Raw genomic sequence first — 21145 nt, forward strand, 5'->3', positions numbered from 1 at the left:
GAGATACTAACTGTTTTTCCAAGTTTGATAATCACTTTTTCAGCATTTATATGGTCCATAAAGTTAGGGTGAGGTTTTCTTCTGCGATAATCTTCTTCAGTAAAAGGAATTTCTGAATCATCCTATAGAGGAAAACAACTCTAAGAAAAATGTCTTACTTTCCTGAAAAAACATTCAAAAAGTTCTACATGGCTTAAACCAAGATAAATTTAAAATGACTGTGTACTTTTAAAAAATTTACATTGTGTATATAAAAAGCCTCAGTTTTTAAACATGTATAAAGAAATTCTCAAAGTCTTTGAGGGGAAAAAAAATCAAATGATCAATGCTTTTAAAAATGTAGATGTTTCAAAACTATTTAAAAGGAAAACAAGCATAACAAAATCTTGAAGTTGCTTCTCACACTAGCATATACAGTTTCAGAAAGACTTTAAATTTGTGAATTTCAAAAAGATGCTACAAAATGCCACACCCGGTTATCTATGGTTCCAATCCTGTAAATTTTACATGCAACTCCACACACACATGAATAGTTCTATTTAATTAATTTACAGTGTCTCGATCTAGATATAGATATAAACTCAAAGTTTTGTAGCCAATGACATAGGTGCAAAAATCAACAGTGAAAATAAGTTTGTTTGATGTTGACTATGTTCATTACAACTAGGGTACATGCTTAAAATATTTAACAGAAAAGAGAAAATTCAGCAAAAATGAATATTACTTACTGGGTCAAGAGGTTTGCTTCGTGCCCATGTCATTATTGTTGAAACTAAGATAAATAACTTTGGTTTCTCAAAATGTAGTACCTCTCCATGTAATGCTGTAAAATCAAAGCAAACTGCTTATTTTACCGTAAGCAGCATTACTGCTATTGTATTTGTTTTCAAGTTAAAATATTCTATAAAAACAGTTACTACAATATCAGTGTGACATAACTTTTTTCTGCAAATAACTTCCATTAAGTTTGATATTAAACATATATTTCTTATTGCTTAGCAAATTAAACTAATATCATAGGATTAAATTGCCAGGAATGATCATCTCTTCCCTTAAGCTATATGCTGTGAAAAAAATCACTTGTGAATAAAGCTGAATCACTTAGATCTTGATAGCAAACTAAAATATGTATTGTTTTCATGGTTAGAATAGAAACATTATAGAATTATTCCAATAATGCAGCCCCCTTATTTTAATCCAGAGTTAAATAATATAATTAGGGTTAAGGTTTATTTGTTTTCCACTCAAATAACATACACACACACACACACACACACACACACTGTAAACATGCAAGTATAGTTTGTCTTACATGCTGTATGAATACCTTCTCATTTTCACTGCAGGAATCTTTTGTAAAGCAGTTAACATGGGTTTCATTGTCAGGTGTATAATACAAAGTGGTGGGTCATAATGGTTCTACTGAAGTTAAGTCAAAATATAGTTGAAATTGTTTTGCAAAATACTCAGTGCCTTGCATGGTGTCAAGTAACATGGCTACCCCCTGACAGTCTGTATCCACAAAATCGAGGAGTCCGGTGGCACCTTAAAGACTAACAGATTTATTTGGGCATAAGCTTTTCCTCGTTTTTGCAAAATACTGAATCTTGATGTTGATATGAATTGCAAAGGGGCAAATCTTCCACCCAGCTACCAACCCAAATAGATTAGCTGGGCAGTAGGCAGTTGTTTGGAGGAAATAAATGTTCCCTTTCAGGTCATGGAGTGGCTACGGAGCCATTCCATGGAGGCTATTCCAGCTCAAGAGGTAGAGAAGGCACCATGGCCCCTTAACCAGCCTGATGAGAGGAGGATGGTAGGATCTAAATAGCTGCAGATTTCTTCCTGTGTCTTACCCTCCCCCCCCTTATCATACCTTCTACTTGCTGCATTGCAGAGTGTCCCCACAGAGTCCAAAGTTATACATGAGCAGTATTAATAAAGGATGCATTGTACTGTAAACAGAATGTAACAGTTTCACATTTTAATTTCATATCCAAAATAATATGTGGTCCAGATGCTGTAAAGATCTTGGTGGAAGATGCTTCTTTGCTGCTAGGAAACCAACAAGCCTGAAATGGAAAGGAAGCTATCTTTCTGATAATGAGGTTTGAGATATCATCTTGTCAAAAGAGTGCAAACCAAAATATGACCAGTAGGGTGAATGGAGAATTCTTATTTGATGGAGTTTTACACTTGGTGTCACAAATATGCTACCCTGTTCATTGAGAATAAAATGTACATTGATTTAATCTTTCCCTTTAAAATACATTTGTATTTATTTTTGGCTGCCATTATCTTGTTACTTGATCAAAAGTTTACTGACTCCTTTAAAGGATGAATGTCTCCTACCCAATGCATGGTGCAGTAATTCAAGTTCACCATTTCTCCATACTGCTCTTTCAACTAGGAACCTAGTTTCATATCATAGCAAACTACAAATCTCAATTTATGTGACTAATTATCTGTTGCAAATTCTGATTGCTGCACAACAGGCAGTTTTCTGTTCAGTTACTGATTGTACTAACCAGAAGCGGCCCAAGTAGCTTCTTCAATTTGATTTGCATCTTCAGTGATGTTATAAATAATGACATCACACTCAAGTAGGTGACCTAGAAGTTCTTCTCGAGTAGAGATCTGAAGAGAAAAAACCCCAACAACCCCATAATCTTTTACAGAAATCTTTTTTTATTTTAACTTTCATTTCCTACTGCAAATCTGGGGTGCAGATTGCTGTAGATCAGCAGTTCTCAAACTTTAGCAACCTGAGGACCCCCATTTTGATTTAAAATTTTCAGACCCCCCAAGCTCCCCGCTCAGCCCCAGCCCCCACTCCACTCATTTTCCCCAAGGCCCCACGCCCCCAGCTCCACCTCTGCCCCCTCCTCTTTCCGCCCCCACCCCCAAGCACACCCACTCCTCCCCCTCTCTCCCAGTGTCATTGACTTCATTGGAAGCAGGATCAAGACCTGTGTGTTTTCTATTACCAGTTGGCTAGTTGACAGCCAACAGAAATCATCCTGTTCTTCTTCAGGTTGTGAAGACCTTAGATTCTATAACTAGAGGACTAATATTCCAGGCCTAGCTCTGCAGTTGGGTGTTCTCTTATAAAGAAGAGAGAGTTCCTCCCTAGCTAAAGTTGCAACCACTAAAAGGCTGATTTTTATCCTCCTTGTAATTCCAGAAAAAGAAAATGAAAAAGATAATCTCTTTATTAAAAAAGTTGAGAAAATTGCTCCTTTTTTGTAAAAAGGAAACAACATTTCTGTAAAATGTGTAACATTCAAGACCCTCTATCTGCCTAGCTAAAGCACATTCAGGCCCCAGTCCTGCAATATACTCTGTGTGGGTACAGGGTTCGTTAAGAAGCAATTTGCTGGATCAGGACCAAATCTAGGAACCAAGAGCTTTAGTAACTTTCCAAAGATTCCATAGGAAACACATGGTAGAACTAAGAGCAGAAATCAGATTACTGAGGAGACAGACCCTATAGCGAGGCACAGGTGGGCCCCTTTGGTTTTGGTGAGGGCAGAAACAAATCAGGGATGCCGCAGGTTGATGCAATCATCCATGTATTTTATTTATAGTTCTTTCCCACCACCAGCGTACTATCTATGTACAGGGTTTTACAGTCAGCAACAGACCACAGCCACCATTCCCTCTCAGGCTCTAGCCTCCCCTCACACAGCCTTTATAGCCCCTGGCTAATTAGGCTAGCAGCTGCTTCTAGTTGCCAAGCAGGCATGGCTATTCAGCCAGCCCCAATCAATTCCCCTTGATGGGGGCTGGCATGGCAGGGGGCTGATTAAGCACTTCGTGCCCAGCACCCTGTCACAGACTCTTATCGTTCACTAGGCCACAATAAATTTTATAGCACAGTTTCAAATTTCTCTATTTAATTAGGCCAAATGTAAAGTGGGGCTAATGTTTACTAACTTTTAAAAATATTTTGAGATCCACATACGAAAGAACACCTTAAAGGGGCCTTATTTTCCCAAAGTGACAAGCATCCATGTTCTCAAAATCTGGTCATTTGGGTGTCTCAAGTTGGGCAACTATTGAGGCATCCAGAATAACAAGTCACTGCTGAGATCTTGGCTTCAGTGAATAGTTAAGGCCATCCTACATCTCACATTGCTCACATAATAAACACATCATTTCCAGGAAGTATAAAGAAATGGATAAAGGAGTGGGAAGGGAAGACAAGGAGTGGGGAAGGAAGATAAGGAGTTTAGTTTTGGCTATGTTAAGGTGATGGTGAGATATACAGAAGGAAGTGTCAGACAGAGAGGCTGAGGTATCTGATTGGATGCAGAAAGACAAGGTAGGAGTAGAAAAGTAGGTGTCATCAGCATACAGATGTCAGTCTATCCATTGTGGACCTGATCCAAAGCACACTTAAATGAATGAGAGTCTTTCCCTTAATTTCAATGTTCTGTGGATCAGGCCCTCTGTGAGCTGATGAGATGACCTAGAAAGAGGCTGTACAGGGACGAGGGAGAATAAAATACAAATGTAGTACTTCTGAAAGAACATGTAGAAAATAATTTTAGAAATATATAAATCATACCCACAAGTCTACAATGTATATTTATTTTTTTATGGTTTACAGTAATCCAAAGTTTGTCGTAAAGGTGACCTAAAAAGACACAAATATTTATTTACTGACAATTTAACAAGACTGTTACTCACTGTGTAAGTTTCCTGAGCAAAATCTGGTTTCATACTCTGTGCCTTAGCAAGAGTCCCCACTATTTGGTAGACTCCCTCCTTTGGTTTACTGAAAGTAACAGCTATAGCTGACATAATTTCATCTTCATCTTCTTCCTCTTCCTCTCCCACCTCTTCAAGTGATGCTCCAACAACACAGTTGGATAAATACTACAACACACAATACAGAAAAAAAATGATCTATAAATAAAAGGAGACACAGTTTAATATCTGTACACAGGGTAAACAATTTTCCTCTTCATTATCAATGCACAATTTGTGTTTATTTCAGGTACATTAGATACAGGGGTTTTCAACAAAATTTTTGGTGGCCTCAGATTGCGGCCACCAACTCTTGCTGGTGGCCACACTGACAATTTTTCCTAAAATTCTTAATTAACTTTAGGAAAAATAAATAAATATGCACATACACATGTCCAAATATTGTAATTTATTGAATCTTTTTGTAGGCTCAATAATAAAAATAATGTACAATTGTCTCTATTCTTTACTGGACCAGAATAGAAACACAAATAAGGTGCTCTGAAGGTTCTTGTCTTTTTGTTTGTTTGTTTCTTTTGCTTTTTTAAAAAGACCTGCTAGCTAGTAAGTCTGCTGCTGTGAAAAGTGATATTAACAAACATATAAATATCACTTTTCACAGTAGCAGACTTACTCAGTCCTGGCAAGCCCAGGGACAAATTAAGCCTTGGATGTGGAGGTCGATAGGGGGGAACTGAGAGACGTAGAGATGCATGATGGGCCAGCGGAGGCAGCAGGGACCAGGGGTGATGGGGGGCAGGACAGAAAGTGGAGACACAGAATGGGTTAAGATTGTTACTGGCATAAGGCAAAGTTGCATATTATCCCCACTTCTCTTCTGCACTGTCATAGACTTTGTGATGAGAAGAGTGATGGCTGCTGCTAAGGACACTGGTATTGTTTGGGGCAGGATAAGCTGCAAGACTTACATTTTGCAGATGATATATTCATACTGGATACGAAACTTGGATGGAAAGAAAAGACTCTTTACGAGCATAAAGCAATACACTTCATATCAATACACATAAGAACGGCCGTACTGGGTCAGACCAAAGGTCCATCTAGCCTAGTATCCTGGCTACCGACAGTGGCCAATGCCAGGTGCCCCAGAGGGAGTGAACCTAACAGGTAATGATCAAGTGATCTCTCTCCTACTATCCATCTTCTTCTGCATAGTAAAGTTTCAAAGTTGTATTAAATCAATGTTCAGTTGTAAACTTTTGAAAGAACAACCATAATGTTTTGTTCAGAGTTACAAAGAACCTCCATTCCCGAGGTGTTTGTAACGTTGAGGTTCTACTGTAATTTTTCACGGATTAAGATATCAGCTTTTCAATGCTGTCCTTCAGCAATTGCTCACTTTTTAAAAAAATACAATGTCTATGGCAGGAAATCATAGTTGCTCATTTCATTTAAGAAACACTGCTTCAAACTCCTTTAAAAATCTTGACTTGTATTACTTAACACCTGGGTAGCGATGAGTGAAGTGAGCAGTGTTCAGTAGTTAAGGTTTGGGATTTATAGACCAATCAATCAGATTTGAAAGTGCCAAAAACCATGTGTGTGCTTCTCATGAGATTTCTGCCATCTTGGATTGAATGAGCTTGATAACATCTAGTCTTGTAAGATTTTGTTCACATCAGACCCTGAACTGGACTCAAGGATGGACCAGAACCAGAGAACTAATTGGATTCAGGGATTCAAATCTGAATTCTCTCAAATTTCTTTTTATATTTATCTATTTATATCTATATAATCAGGGCATCTATCACCTTGGTATCTAAGCACTGTACAAAATTAGGCCCCAATCCTGCAGATGACTTCACATGGGTTTACACCTTAACCAAGGAAGTCAGTGGGGCTCTGGGCACAGTGCAGCTGTCCATCCATGTGTAAGAAGCTAAAGGATCAAAGAATTTAGTACTGGTGTCAAGATTCATAATAAAAAATATTTCTCTACTTCCCTAAGGAACAAAGATATGTGAATTTCTCTTCAGAACTTGTCTAGACTAAAATAAAATAACACGTTTTAAAAGTCTAGAGTAAGCAAGGAATACTGCCTTTAACACATACTAAACTGGTGAGTTAAATCTTGGGGCTAGCTTAACCTATGTACAGCCTTGCCAATGCTAAACTTTTCAAACATATTAGATAACACCTTCTCACATCACTTTAAATCCTAGTCTAGGGTCTGTGGTTGTAAAGGGTTTCTATCCTAGTTTTGTCACATCTCTACACTGAAGCATTTTAAGACTGAAATAATTTTTAAATATAAATGCATGGTCATTATTTGCACAGTTTGCTTTTTGCATTAGCCTCAGTTAAAACAATTAAAACAGACTAGTCAGTTTCACTTTTGTTTATACTAACACTACTTGGTGTCACTTATTAGCAGCTAAATAACATTTGAGTACCAAGCTGCAACCATTACAATTGCAAACAATGGCTAGCTTGTGTATGAGAGATGGTGTTTAAATCCAAATAGATGACAAAAAAATACATGTTTTCACTGAAATATCATGAAACATAGGTTTTGTAAAATTTTAATTGAACAAACCTAAGAATTACACAGTTCTGAGGGTGAAGGCAAATCACACAAAATAAAAACCAGCACTGTTATACTTGTGACATATTTAATGTCCAGTATTTTGAAAGCCATTGACACTAGAAATGAATGGTGTACATTATTGACAACACAATTTTTTAACCATTGTGGCATTGTGAATACCCAAGAAGGTACACTTTTAAACACAAAGGAAGAACGGAGAGCCCACTGGATGGAACATTTCCAGGTTGTGCTCAACCAGATAGAACCACTAACATACACTGAGGTATGTGAAGAAATACCTTCACCTATATCACTAAAAATAATAACCTTTGAGGTAGTAACTGAGGTCATAAACCAACTGAAGAGAAGTAAAGGTTATGATAAGATAGATGCTAAAATGTTAAAAGTCAGAGAGGAAGTGATGGTGAATTACATGTGCAGGTTGTACAGAATGGTTTGAGAAAAGATCTGTCCTAAAGATTGGAGAAGTGTTATCTGCAAAATTCCAGTGTGCCCCGATGCCAGGTAATGATCAAGTGATCTCTCTCCTACCATCCATCTCCACCCTCTGACAAACAGAGGCTAGGGACACCATTCCTTACCCATCCTGGCTAATAGCCATTAATGGACTTAACCTCCATGAATTTATCCGGTTCTCTTTTAAACGCTGGTATAGTCCTAGCCTTCACAACCTCCTCAGGCAAGGAGTTCCACAAGTTGACTGTGCTCTGTGTGAAGAACTTCCTTTTATTTGTTTTAAACCTGCTGCCCATTAATTTCATTCAGTTCTTGTATTATGGGAACAAGTAAATAACTTTTCCTTATCTACTTTCTCCACATCACTCATGATTTTATATACCTCTATCATATCCCCCCTTAGTCTCCTCTTTTCCAAGCTGAAAAGTCCTAGCCTCTTTAATCTCTCCTCATATGGGACCCGTTCCAAACCCCTAATCATTTTAGTTGCCCTTCTCTGAACCTTTTCTAGTGCCAGTATATCTTTTTTGAGATGAGGAGACCACATCTGTATGCAGTATTCAAGATGTGGGCGTACCATCGATTTATATAAGGGCAATAATATATTCTCCGTCTTATTCTCTATCCCCTTTTTAATGATTCCTACCATCCTATTTGCTTTTTTGACTGCCTCTGCACACTGCGTGGACGTCTTCAGAGAACTATCCACAATGACTCCAAGATCTTTTTCCTGATTCGTTGTAGCTAAATTAGCCCCCATCATATTGTATGTATAGTTGGGGTTATTTTTTCCAATGTGCATTACTTTACATTTATCCACATTAAATTTCATTTGCCATTTTGTTGCCCAATCACTTAGTTTTGTGAGATCTTTTTGAAGTTCTTCACAGTCTGCTTTGGTCTTAACTATCTTGAGCAGTTTAGTATCATCTGCAAACTTTGCCATCTCACTTTCTCCAGATCATTTATGAATAAGTTGAATAGGATTGGTCCTAGGACTGACCCTTGGGGAACACCACTAGTTACCCCTCTCCATTCTGAGAATTTACCATTAATTCCTACCCTTTGTTCCCTGTCTGTTAACCAGTTCTCAATCCATGAAAGGACCTTCCCTTTTATCCCATGACAACTTAATTTACGTAAGAGCCTTTGGTGAGGGACCTTGTCAAAGGCTTTCTGGAAATCTAAGTACACTATGTCCACTGGATCCCCCTTGTCCACATGTTTGTTGACCCCTTCAAAGAACTCTAATAGATTAGTAAGACACGATTTCCCTTTACAGAAACCATGTTGACTTTTGCCCAACAATTTATGTTCTTCTATGTGTCTGACAATTTTATTCTTTACTATTGTTTCAACTAATTTGCCCGGTACCGACGTTAGACTTACTAGTCTGTAATTGCCGGGATCACCTCTAGAGCCCTTTTAAAATATTGGCGTTACATTAGCTATCTTCCAGGGTACAGAAGCCGATTTAAAGGACAGGTTACAAACCATAGTTAATAGTTCCGCAACTTCACATTTGAGTTCTTTCAGAACTCTTGGGTGAATGCCATCTGGTCCCGGTGACTTGTTAATGTTAAGTTTATCAATTAATTCCAAAACCTCCTCTAGTGACACTTCAATCTGTGACAATTCCTCAGATTTGTCACCTACAAAAGCTGGCTCAGGTTTGGGAATCTCCCTCACATCCTCAGCCGTGAAGACTGAAGCAAAGAATCCATTTAGTTTCTCCGCAATGACTTTGACGTGGAAGTGCTGCACCACACAGGTCAGCAAACTGAGTAATTAGAGAGACAGCTATGGTGGTTTGGCCATGTCATCAGAGAATTACAAGGTATGTCTAAGATTGGATTACACCAGGAGGGAAGAGATAGGGTTTCCAAGTTTCTACTTGCACAAAACTAAACACCCTTGCCCTGCCCCCTATGGGGTCCTGCCCATGCCCCACCTCTTCTCTAAGGCCCTGCCCCCTGCTCACTCTAGCCACCGTCCCTCTGTCGCTCGTTCTCCCCACTCATTTTCACTGGGCTGGCTCAGAGGGTTGGGGTTTGGAAGGATGTACGGGCTACGGGCTGAGGGTGTGGGTTCTGGGGTAGGGCCAGAAATGAGGGGTTCAGGGTGTCAGAGGGTGCTCCGGGCTGGGACAGAGGGGTTTGGAGGGTGGGAGGGGGTTGGAGCATGGGGGGGGAGGGCTCCAGCTGGGGATGAGGGGCTTGGGGTGCAGGAGGGTGCTCTGGGCTGGGATTGAGGGGTTTGCAGGGTGGGAGGGGGATCAGGGGTGGGGCAGAGGGTTGGGGCATGGGAGGGGGAGCGGGCGGCGCTTACCTCAAGCAGCTCCCAGAAGCAATGGCATATCCCCCCTCCAGCTTCTACGTGGAGGTGCGGCCAGGTGGCTCTGCGCGCTGCCCCGTCCGCAGGAGCTGCCGCCCCTGCAGCTCCCATAGGCAATGGTTTCCGGCCATTGGAAGCTGCTGAGCCAGCGCGCAGAGCCCCTTGGCTGCGTCTATGCCTAGGAGTTGGAGGAGAGACATGCTGCTGCTTCCAGGAGCTGCGCGAAGCCATGGCAGGCAGGGAGCCTGCCTTAGCCCCACGGTGCCGCCGACCAGACTTTTAACAGCTCGGGCAGCGGTGCTGACCAGAGCCACCAGGGTCTCTTTTTGACCAGGCGTTCCGGTCGAAAAGCAAACACCTGGTAACTCTAGGAAGAGAAGGTGTGGTGGGCAAAGAATGACTTATCCTAGTACCATTGAAAAGGATGCTGCCATCATGGAGATAACTTACGATGGAGTCAAACATCTTGCTGGGAAAAATGGGTTGCTCTATGTGCCACTGGGCACAGGAGAGATTTTAAGACTAAGTAAATCTATTAACATTGCACCTTAGCATATGGTTCCCATTTGGGAGGACTGGCGGGGGGCACCCCATAGTGCTTAGATCCTTGTAGCCCAGCAAGCGGTTGCTGATGATAGGGGTATTAAAGAGGTCCTATGGTCCTGGTGATGCTGTCTGCATCATAGCTCAGCGTGTGCCTTTCTATTGGGGGTGCCCAAAGAAGCATGTAGGCTGGCAAAGGTGCCCTGGCACCAGCATGTGGCTCCAGGAGTATTGCCAGGGAGACTGTGCTCTTGATGATGGCTAGCACCTTGTGCTGGAGCACGGGCCGCTCTCTAGTCCTGGCTCTGGCATCAGCCACACCCCAGCAGGTTGTTCACCCCCGCGGGGGTGGCCAGCGATGGGGCCGTATCCCAGCTTGCGGCTTGAGCGGAGCTCGGAGAGATCCTGCGGCCCAGCCCCCTCCCAGGGACCCCCACCCCGCGGTCACCTTCCCGATGCTGCTGCCGCTGTAGGAGTCCAAATGGTTTAGAAAGACCCTCTGGCTGCGAATGGCCCCTTCGGCCGCGGCCACCACCTCCTCCTCCGCCGCCGCCATGGCGCTCGCCGGAGAAGCCGCGCCGTTGCTAAGCGACCAAGCCAAGCGGCAGGGTCCTTCTCCGCACCGGCCCAGGCACCGGGGCGGGCAGCCACAGGGCCGGGCCAAGATGCGGGCAGGGGGCGAGGCCGGTGCCAGGCCGCCTCGGGGGAAGGGAGGCTCCCGCTGTCTAGAGAAAAGCCGGGCGAGAGACCGATAGCGAGGGAGGCAGAGACCGAGTCGAACAGAAGGGAAAAGGACAGGAACCTGTAACCGTCCCCTAAAAGAGGGACAAAGATCTACAGCGACAGAGCGATAGTGGAGGCGGTTCAGGAACAAGAGGGGAGAGACTCACGATAGAGGCAGAGTTTGACTTTTTAAAATAACACACGCTGTAATCTAGAGTTGGTTGTTGTACTGTATGGTGTCAGGTAGGTAAGGTACTTGCACAATTCTGATCTGAGATAGGTGAGAGGCATTTATATTCACATGGATTTATGTGCTTTTTAAATAAGAGTTAGTATTTCATAGGCATTTTCACTAATATGGTAGAACCCCTATTTTATGAACGAGCTGGGGATTGAAGTTCATAAAATTGAGTATCTCACAGTTACAGTAGATTACAGTACCAAAGTTGCAATAGAGGGCACTATATTGCTTTTTTCTTATCCACTGAAAAGCAGTTTCCATTACACTGAAAGCATTAAGATATCTCTTTGATTATGATTTTTTTTCCTATTGGGAAAAATAGTTCATAAAACTAGTTGTTCATAAGACTAATGTTTGAAAAATTAAGGTTCTAGCATGTGCAGATTTGCAGATGAATTAAGTAGAAGATAAAAGCTGGGCAGAAGTCCCTCAACCCTGCACTTTTTACACACCTCCAGCCTAAGAAAAAAGGGGAGAAGAGGAACAGTGATAGGTAAAGCTGCTCTGTGCTTATCAGACAATTGGTTACTACCATTACATGTTTCAGAAGTAATGGTCAGACGAATATATGGTCCTCCCTTAGAACAGGGGATGGTCTATGTGACTGCTTGAGGTCCCTTCAACCTTAAAATCATAAATATGTATGTCCAAGAGAGACATTTTACAGTTGTGGATTTGTTCATGATTCACGTTCTCTATAGTGCACGATCTGCATCTCCATGCACCACTGAGCAATTGTTATTAGTGTATGTATGTACTAACACTTTAAGAAGAAACAAGACCATATTGAGCATTTATGTTAATTAACCCCTATCTTTCAAGCTTACTGTGTTTGCCAATCATCTCTCCACTCAACCTTCTTTTGGTTGGGCTAAACAAGCCAAGCTCTTTGAGTCTCCTTTCATAAGGTAGGTTTTCCATTCCTCACATCACCGTAGTAGCCCTTCTCTGTACCTGTTCCAGTCTGAATTAATCTTTCTGAAACTTTGGAGACCAGAATTGCACAGTATTCCACAGGACATCTCACCCCTGTCTTGTATAATGATACCATCACTTCCCTAGTTCTACTGGAAATACCTCACCTAAAGCTTCCTAAGACTGCATTAGCCTTTTTCACAGCTGCAGCTCATAGTTCTCCTGTGAGCAACCAATACATCCAGGTCTTTCTCTTCCTTTGTCACTTCCAACTTCTTCTTAGCATATGCGCGTGCCTCAGGTGGCATGAGATTCATCACCGAATTTAGTCTGCTGGTTGGATCATTAGCTTTCCCAGCTCAGGCAAGGTACTAAGAGGGAATGTAACAAACACTGATCTATGCTCCCCCTTCCAGCTGAGCAGTCCTCAATTTATAGCAAAAAGTTGCTATAGAGACAGCCATTTTTTAAGAAAGATCAATGTCCCTAAAAAGTTCAGCACTAGCCTCTGTACTTTTTAATATAATGCAGTTTTACAATGAGAACAGCATCTGCCGTTGTTGCAGTTTCAGTTTGCTGAGCTAAGCAAAATGATACAGTGCATACGTAACTTAACAAACAATGCAAACAACTGACTGCACTGTTAAAGTATGATGATATGAGCTTTAGCATACAACCTCCATTGATCTTATTAGGTGGTTGCAGCTGAATCTTGAGAAATAGTGTTTAAAAAAGCATTTAGTATTTTTTAAATTGTAATATGCAAGCTAATACCTGAAAGACAACCTTGAGGTATGCATAGTAACTTTTAGATCATGCAGTACATATAAGCACAGTGATAGTCAGCAATAGCAGGTAAACAACAGTATCATTCTTTATACAAAGATGAATTCATCTTATCCTATTTTACATTTGCCTTCCAACACTACTCTGAATTGGAGCAGGCTCTCTTCCTGATATATCCACAATTCGGAGCTCTAAGTACATAGCACTTTCTTCAGCATGGCACAAAAGCTTTGGCAGACTTGAGGTCAACTCCATTCTTTAAAATGTTACCAGACATCCTTAGAGCAGGCAGCTGTTTGAGACTCTTATTAAGAGAATACAAAGTGATTAAACAGTGCTAATCTTTGAGACTTTTCATACTGTCCAAGGTTGTGTTTTGCTGTCCATTCCCATTTTTATTTAATTGAAAGCCTATCCATTCTCATCCTTATGAAAGGTATATCCATTCACAGATCTATGGCTTTCTCAGATGCCCAGCAGCACAGGATCAAAGATTCAGATAGGTATGTGATATAAAGCAACCAAATAAGGAATTGCACTGAAAAGGTCTACTGTTAATTGGCATTTCAACTGAGCCTTTTCACACAAGCAGCATTTTCTAGTATAACTATTTAAGAGCATTCCCACATGTTACAAGCATACCCAACCCCATTAAGTGCATGACTGGAATCCCTTTTCATTTTCAAGTTATAGTGTAGTCAATTATTTCTAGGGAAGCAGGCGAGATCTGTGGCTTATGCAGCCTTCCACCAAGTTTAAGAAGCCTTTAACAGAAGGCATAATTTCTGTTGTAAAGCTTTAAGTGCTTCAAAATATTCCTTGTCAGCCATAGGCATATTCAAGTTAAGTGAAGAGTTACTATAATGTAATAACTACCCTTGAAGTTGTTCACTAATGTTTCTTAAGTACTTAATCTCCATCCCTTTTTTACATTGATCTGCATTACTATTCAACGTGCCAATTTTAAATGCTCTTATAATATTTGTACACTGCCACCAAAGATATTGTTTAAGCTACCGTGTGTTTACCTGACTTGTGTGTCTGAGACTTGCAAGTTTAGAAAGATATAGGTATACATTTTCAATTTATTTTGGGAGAGGAGAATAAAAAGCTGATCATACATAAGTTTGTGCATTTATTCAAGTGTCTAGTCAGGTGCATTGTTACAGGGGTAGATATTCAGATATAAACTTGGCAAAGTACATTTTCCTCATAGAGGATTAAAGCACATGCCACAAATCTGGGGGGAAAAAAAGTTGAACAATTTTCTTAGAGCATGAAAATACTTTTAACCAAAATATATATTAAACTTTAGGACAGAAGATTAACATGAGATGTTTCAACCTAAGAAGATAATAAAACAAAAACATTACACTTGGAAACAGAAGCTTTGACTGTAGGTGCCTTCTCAGTCATAATTACAGCATCATTGCCACAAAACTATAACAAACACTCAACTTGTTAACTGGTCCCTCAAATTAATGCGACTGATCTTCAGCTGGTGTCAATTAGTCTAGCTCTGTTGAAGTCAGTGGAGCATGTTTATTTACAACAGCTGATGATCAAGCCCTCTCTTTGGATTCACATTTACTTTGTTTTAGCATGAAACATGGGAGAATAAAGGCAGAATTACATAAATAAGGATGCATAAATATTGAATAGTATAAGAATGCAAAAAAGTGTTTAATCATATAATGTTAGTTCAATAGTACTGGTGCTTTAAACCAACTGAATACTTTTCAAAAAGTCTCTTCCATTCAGACATACAAGTCTCTTCCACACATTTGAAAACTTACAGTAGCACAATAAGTTTATAAAGAGCTTTGTATTTTTTTATAAAATAGAAAATACATAACTGTCTCCCAATTCAATATCAATCTCTGAATATTTCCTACAGCCTTAGGTTTCAAACCAATATACTGCATTGACATTATATACTTACTGTTCTTTAGGACAGGACACTGTACAATTGAGGAAGAGGGCAGCCTTACAGGAATACCTAAGCACTGCACTGTAAAAAGTAAAGACTGAAGCAAAAATACTTGAGTATATTCTGTACATCATGTAAACAAACATTTAGAATAGTAAACAGGCTAATATGTCTTCCTCCCCTCCCAAAGGTATAACATTAGTATGGTCTATATTTAAGAAAAAAATGTCACCTGTTCTTCCTACTTTACTTCTGTGCTTAGCTCATTTGCAAATTTAGATAATACATTCATATGTTAACGGTTATCTTTTCTTTACTGAAGACAAGGGTACATTGAGTAATACTGAACATTGCTTTTAACTCAACAAGGACACTAAGGTCTGGTCTAAACTAGAAATCAGGTCAACTTAACTACGTCAGTCAGGGCTACCAAAAATCTACACCCGAGTAGTGCACTTAAACTGACCTAAGTCCCTGTGTAGACAGCACTAGATCAGTGGAAGAATTCTTCGGGCAGCTTAGCTGTCACCTCTTGGGGTGGTGGATTTCCAACAGGAGATTCTGAAGTGCTACAGTGGCACAGCTACATCAGCACGGCTGCAGTATTTTAAGTACAGACAAGCCCAGAGTAAGCAATGTTCAAATGATAGGATATTGTGAGGTGCATATTTTGTGAATGAAGCAGAGAGTTTTCATGTTTGCATACAAAAATTTGAGCTCAAATAGATATCCTCTAAGTGGACTAAAGTAGCTCCCATTAATTTAGCTAGAGCAAGTAGTTAAAATTTGGTTTTAAGGAGTTAAAGTTTATAGATAGACACATTAAGAAAGCATTACTACTTCCATACATGGCATTCAAGATTTGCACAGTACCAATTAAGATATTTCTTAGAATAAAATATTGGATCATATTGCTTTGCAAAGAGATCAAATTTCTTCAAATGCTGTAGAAAGCAAGTCACTGATGATCTACAGCAGAGTTAAACAAAAAAGGTACTACTTCTATAGTCCACCAAGATAGCTTAAAGTGGCCTTGTGGACAAAGCAGAGCCATAGCAACATTGATATTTTACAAGTCACTACTATTGTAAGGAGCCTAGATGTTTAGGCAAGAAATGAAGCTTGATATATGTTTCTGGCTATATCTGAAAGCAAAATCTCAGTAACTCATACTAAGAATTCCCACTATCATTAATCATTCCCCAACATGTGCTTGTTACTGCAGACTGAATCATGATTGCCCATCCCTTTTCAAAGCTTCCAGTCTCTGTAGCAGTGCATTTCCAAAAGCTTCACGATATGCTGGGCTAAGAGAGTCCAATAAAGAGTAGACAGTCTCATGATACGCAGTTTGTAAGCCATCATCAGCCTGGTCAAAAGCATAACCCACCACCTGTTGCAAAGAGACCAATAGTTATTTTTTTTGTGGTTAATCATTTCATCATGGGAACCACAAAAATCACAAAATTAGTCACATATTAGTACACTACACAGAAGGATTGCCAGACACAACAAACCTATACTTTGTAGTGTTGTTGTAACCATGTTGGTCCCAGGATACCAGACAAAAGGTGGGTGAAGTAATATCTTTTGCTGGTGAAAGAGACAAGCTTTTGAGCTTACACAAAGCTCCTCTTCAGGTCTCAAAAGGTACTCAGTGTCGCAGCTAAAGACAAGATGGAACAGACCGTCTAGCATAAATAGTTAAAACGTAGGAGACTATTCAAGGTGAAGTGTATTTAACTGACACTCAGACCTGGTCTACACTAAAAAGTTAGGTTGACACATTTATGTCGCTCAGGGGTGTGAAAAATCCATACCCCCAAGCAATGTAGTTAAGGTGACCTAACCCCTGATGTAGAAGTACTAGGTTGACAGAAGAATCCTTCTGTCAACCTAATTACAACCTCTCAGAGAGGTGGATCACTTACGTTGACGGCGAACCCCTCCCATCAACATAGGTAGTGTCTACACTTGAAATCCTATAAGCGATACAGCAGTGCCACTGTAGCACTTCAAGTGTAGACAAGCCCTGAAGAAGAGAAGAGCTCTGTGTAAGCTCCAAAGCTTGTCTCTTTTACCAAGAGAAGTTGGTTCAATAAAGCCTATACTTCGTCCTCCCTACTCAAGACGTTAGTAACAATTCATCCTCTAAAGGAGTTTCCAATATTCTTTTCTCATAAAACTGAGAGCACCAAAGACATTAAATATAGAGGCTTACTTCTGAATTTGGCTGGAAGTTCTCATTTCACCACACAAGTATTTGCACAAGCAATTTAAATGGTGTGAAAGGGAGATGCATGCATAGAAATCAATAGTTAGTTTCTTATTAAGTCACAGACAAGGTAAAGATTACAGTAGTCTGTTCTATAAAATGTAGTCTGATGTGGGCACAATACTATATCATCTACTTTTTTTAAAGCCTTCTGCAATTGTGGTGCCCTTTTCTCAGACAACTGTGGACTAGAAGATTGAAGAACTACTGTAAAAAAAAAAGTCACCTGTAACACCAAACATTTCAATTATCTACTTCCATCTTTATCATTTTGTAGATGTTTCTGATAAATACCTGCTTTCATAATCTAGGTTAACTCTGTTGTGTTATTAGACTAAAGGCATTGGAGAAAACAGATGAGGATGGCCATTACCTCACTTCATTAAACAGGATGCCAAAAATGTACCCTCTACTTTGGCTAAGAGCACATGTCAAGGATACCACAAGCCTCAGCTCTTAGTTTTCAGGGTTGTGCCATTTTGTCAGAAAATTATTTTTTTTAAAGTTCCAAAATTTCCTATCTTTATTTAATGCCTCACTTTAGCACCAGTTACTGTTATCAGCCTGTGTTAGTGAAACATAGATAAAGCCATGCACAGAAAAATAAAAATTGTATACCATACCCCCATTATGCAGGGCATAAACACTGTTACAACATACAGAGCTTTACTTCAAATAGTGGTCACTGCATCAGTTCTAATTTAACATTTTTCCATGCATGTAAGATGCACTTTGGCAAGACAAGTGTGTTAAATCCTCCCCTTTTGGGTTTAATTGAAATGGCATACTAGCTGAATTTTGAAGTATGAAATTATTCAATAAAGAAAAGAGCCTATGCTGCTTTGATGACAACTGAAAATTTTTACTAGATATCTTTCAATTATTATTTATTGTAAACAAAGAAGCTTTATAAAGGATAAGCAAGTTACCCTAAGTCCTGCTTCTGTGAGCTCCAGGCAATATCTGTTTCTTTCCCTTGTCTCCACATTGATATATGCCACATCCTCTGCACATGGAAGGTTTTTTGAGACAAACATGTTGCTGACAGCAAACAGAACATCATTCACAACAGCTTCCGCCTCTAGTCTCATATCCTTCACATCTGTTCCTTCAATGTCCTTATATTCAGAATCTTCTTCAAACCCTGTGTTACTGGACAACTCCATGGGATTGTAATCAGTCTCCATTCTGTGTATGGAAACACCATATTCAATTTTATATGGCCACAAATGCTTATTATGCAAGATCAACGGTATAAAACAGTAGTTTTTTTTTTTGCAACAGAAAGAACTATTTTAAGATGCATTCAATGTCATTCAAAAACAAAGGAAGATATGGGCCCTGTAGGGCTACTAGAAGACCAAGCAGGATTTTTTTTTTATTGGAGGCGTCTCAAAAGACAGGGTATTAACCACAATGTTTCAGCATAACAAACTCACAGTTCTGTGAACAAACAGCTATGGTATTAAAGCAAGTGATAATGCACACATCTATATTTTATAAGCACAGTATGCAGTGTTCTTAATACACAAGCAACTGACATTGCTTTACAATAACCTGTTATGAGTCAGTCCTAAACAACTCACCTGCTGGTCCCCAATGAGTCAAGAATTGATGTCTGCATCAGCAGGTGCAAGAAGGGGAAAAGAGACGAAGGGGGAAATTACTGAGTCAAAGGAAAGCTCAAACTCTTGGAGTGAAAGTGAATGTCACTAATATTTAAATGAGCTATTTAGTAAAACTGGCTGTTTGCCTGTAATGAAAGTCAATTCGTTCAGCCTCTCTCTGTATCTGTTTGTTAATACAAAGGTCAGTAGCATGTGTTGGCACACAGAAAGGCTGAACACACGGACGCGTTTTCTGCGTTAGTCCTAAAATGCAAGTCATGCAAGATGAAAAGCAACGCAAACCCCCTTTCCAAGCCTCATTCTGTCCTCGGGGCAGGGAGCTCCTAGAGCACCGTAACACACCCCACAGCCGAGAGGGCTTGGGACCACCCGCGCACGCCCAGTGCAGCACGGCACCTCACGCTCGAGAACGACCCCGCTCCAGGTAACTCCCTGGGGCTGGAGGCAGAGACGAGAAGGGGCCAGAAGAGCAGCTCGCAGCAGGCAGCCCCGCCGCTCCCTGGAAAAGGGCCTGCAGCGCAGTCACCACGGTGACAGCCGCACAGCGCGCAGGAGAATCGGGCAGCGAAGCCTCGTTAGCTCCACCCTGGGCTTAATACGGAGGGGAAACCCCTAACACAGCGTCGGGACGGGCCCTAGAGCCGCCGCCTCTTCCGCTACTCCCCCGTGCCGCAGGCCAGGACCAGCCCAGTCACCTGTCCGCCACAAACGCGCCTCTCGTCCGTCTTCTACGGCCGCTGAGGAGGAGCTTTGCCAACCACTCCGACTTCCGCCTCATGCCCGCCCCTTCACTTCCGCCCCCTCTCTGTGACTTCACTTCCGCTTGAACGTCAGCTGGCGTCACTGTCGCTCGGTTCTGGTGAAAGGGGAGAGTAGAGGCTCGTAGGAGGCGGCGGGTCCGCTGAGCGGATCGAAGCCAGGTGGCAGTGCGCGCGCGCGCCCCCGCGGTGGAGCCCCGAAGTCACCAGCCGCCCCCCCCCCACCCCCGCATCCTAGGGCGCTGAGAAGATGGCGGCGACGGCTCAGTGAGGATGGAGCTACCCGTCACTGCTTTCTCCCCCTGAGGGTGCGGGGTCCGGCCCCACGGGGTGCGAGTGGGGGGCCGGGGACCGTAGGGAGCCCTTTCCCTAGCAGAACTGACTCGAGCCCGGCAGCTCCCCGTCCCCCATCGCCCCAGCCGATTAGCCCCCTCTTTCCAGCCCAGTGACAACCCCCCGCCACCATGCCTTGGCCTTTCTCAGAGTCCATCAAGAAAAGGGCCTGCAGGTACCTGCTACAGAGGTACCTGGGCCACTTCCTGCAGGAGAAACTCAGCCTGGAGCAGCTCAGCCTGGATCTGTACCAGGGCACCGGCTCTTTGGCGCAGGTCCCTCTGGATAAATGGGTAAGAGAGGTGCTGTCCCCGCTGCTCCTGAGGGATCAGCCCCAAGCCCCTCCCCTTCGTCGTGTGCCACCTGTTTTATTTTTAAATCACATTTTTGCCTTAAAAAATAAAAGTTAAGTCTAATATTTTAAATAGGGAACTATTGTACTTGTCGCCATAGTGTCTGAACATCTTGCAATAAAATAAATAGACAGTTTGGTGCAGTTGGTTTTCCTGCCCTCCCCATGTGCAGTAACACTGAGTGCGGTTTGGGTGCTTTTAAAAATGTTGTTTGAAAGCAAAGGCAAAGAGATGGCTCTTGAGCATGGCCTCAAGATGGCAAGCTAGCTGGTCAATCAGTTCTTCGGAAGGGAGATTGCTAAAAATGCTCCATCTCCAACTCTTTTGTGGCTTTATGGACAGCTCCACTGTTCTTGAATAGAGGAAGCTCTGTTGTCATGGAAGGACCTGGTAGTGGAGAGAGAAGTGGTAGCTCAAACCCAGACCACTGAGAGCTTTAATAAATAGCTCCCTGGCCTAGAGATGGACCCGGCATTTGGTTGTGAGTCAATGACAGAAGCAGTGGGAGTGGGAGGATCTTGCTCTGCTGATGTTGCTTAGCCCATGGAC

At 41.5% G+C, this 21145-nt stretch overlaps 3 protein-coding genes across 5 annotated transcripts in view; 1 reads left to right on the plus strand and 2 right to left on the minus strand.

Annotated features, from left to right (window-relative positions):
* The window catches only part of AK7 (adenylate kinase 7), a 57312-nt gene extending 46102 nt beyond the window's left edge, over positions 1-11210 (minus strand). The window contains exons 1-5 of the mRNA XM_065403897.1: positions 11103-11210; positions 4693-4881; positions 2529-2637; positions 729-823; positions 12-122 (exon numbers count right to left, since the gene is read on the minus strand). Coding sequence (XP_065259969.1) covers positions 12-122; positions 729-823; positions 2529-2637; positions 4693-4881; positions 11103-11210 — 612 coding nt within the window. The remainder of the gene's footprint in view (positions 1-11; positions 123-728; positions 824-2528; positions 2638-4692; positions 4882-11102) is intronic.
* Positions 11211-14437: 3227 nt separating this feature from the next.
* Positions 14438-19930, minus strand: GSKIP (GSK3B interacting protein). 3 transcript variants are annotated; one of them, XM_065402635.1, is made up of 4 exons: positions 19848-19906; positions 19111-19142; positions 18454-18712; positions 14438-16642 (listed from the first exon to the last, which is right to left on the minus strand). In XM_065402635.1, the coding sequence occupies exons 3-4, from the start codon at positions 18709-18711 to the stop codon at positions 16481-16483; spliced, it is 420 nt and encodes a 139-aa protein (XP_065258707.1). In that variant the 5' UTR covers position 18712; positions 19111-19142; positions 19848-19906; the 3' UTR covers positions 14438-16480. The 3 variants fall into 3 exon arrangements, with proteins under 3 accessions (XP_065258707.1, XP_065258705.1, XP_065258706.1); XM_065402633.1 differs by lacking the exon at positions 19111-19142 and having other exon boundaries at positions 19848-19930; XM_065402634.1 differs by having other exon boundaries at positions 19111-19900.
* Positions 19931-20374: 444 nt separating this feature from the next.
* The window catches only part of ATG2B (autophagy related 2B), a 71966-nt gene continuing 71195 nt past the window's right edge, over positions 20375-21145 (plus strand). The window contains exon 1 of the mRNA XM_065404472.1: positions 20375-20536. Coding sequence (XP_065260544.1) covers positions 20375-20536 — 162 coding nt within the window. The remainder of the gene's footprint in view (positions 20537-21145) is intronic.

The sequence above is a fragment of the Emys orbicularis genome, chromosome 4 (assembly GCF_028017835.1).
Source record: "Emys orbicularis isolate rEmyOrb1 chromosome 4, rEmyOrb1.hap1, whole genome shotgun sequence".
In the NCBI taxonomy this organism is placed as follows: Eukaryota; Metazoa; Chordata; order Testudines; family Emydidae; genus Emys; species Emys orbicularis.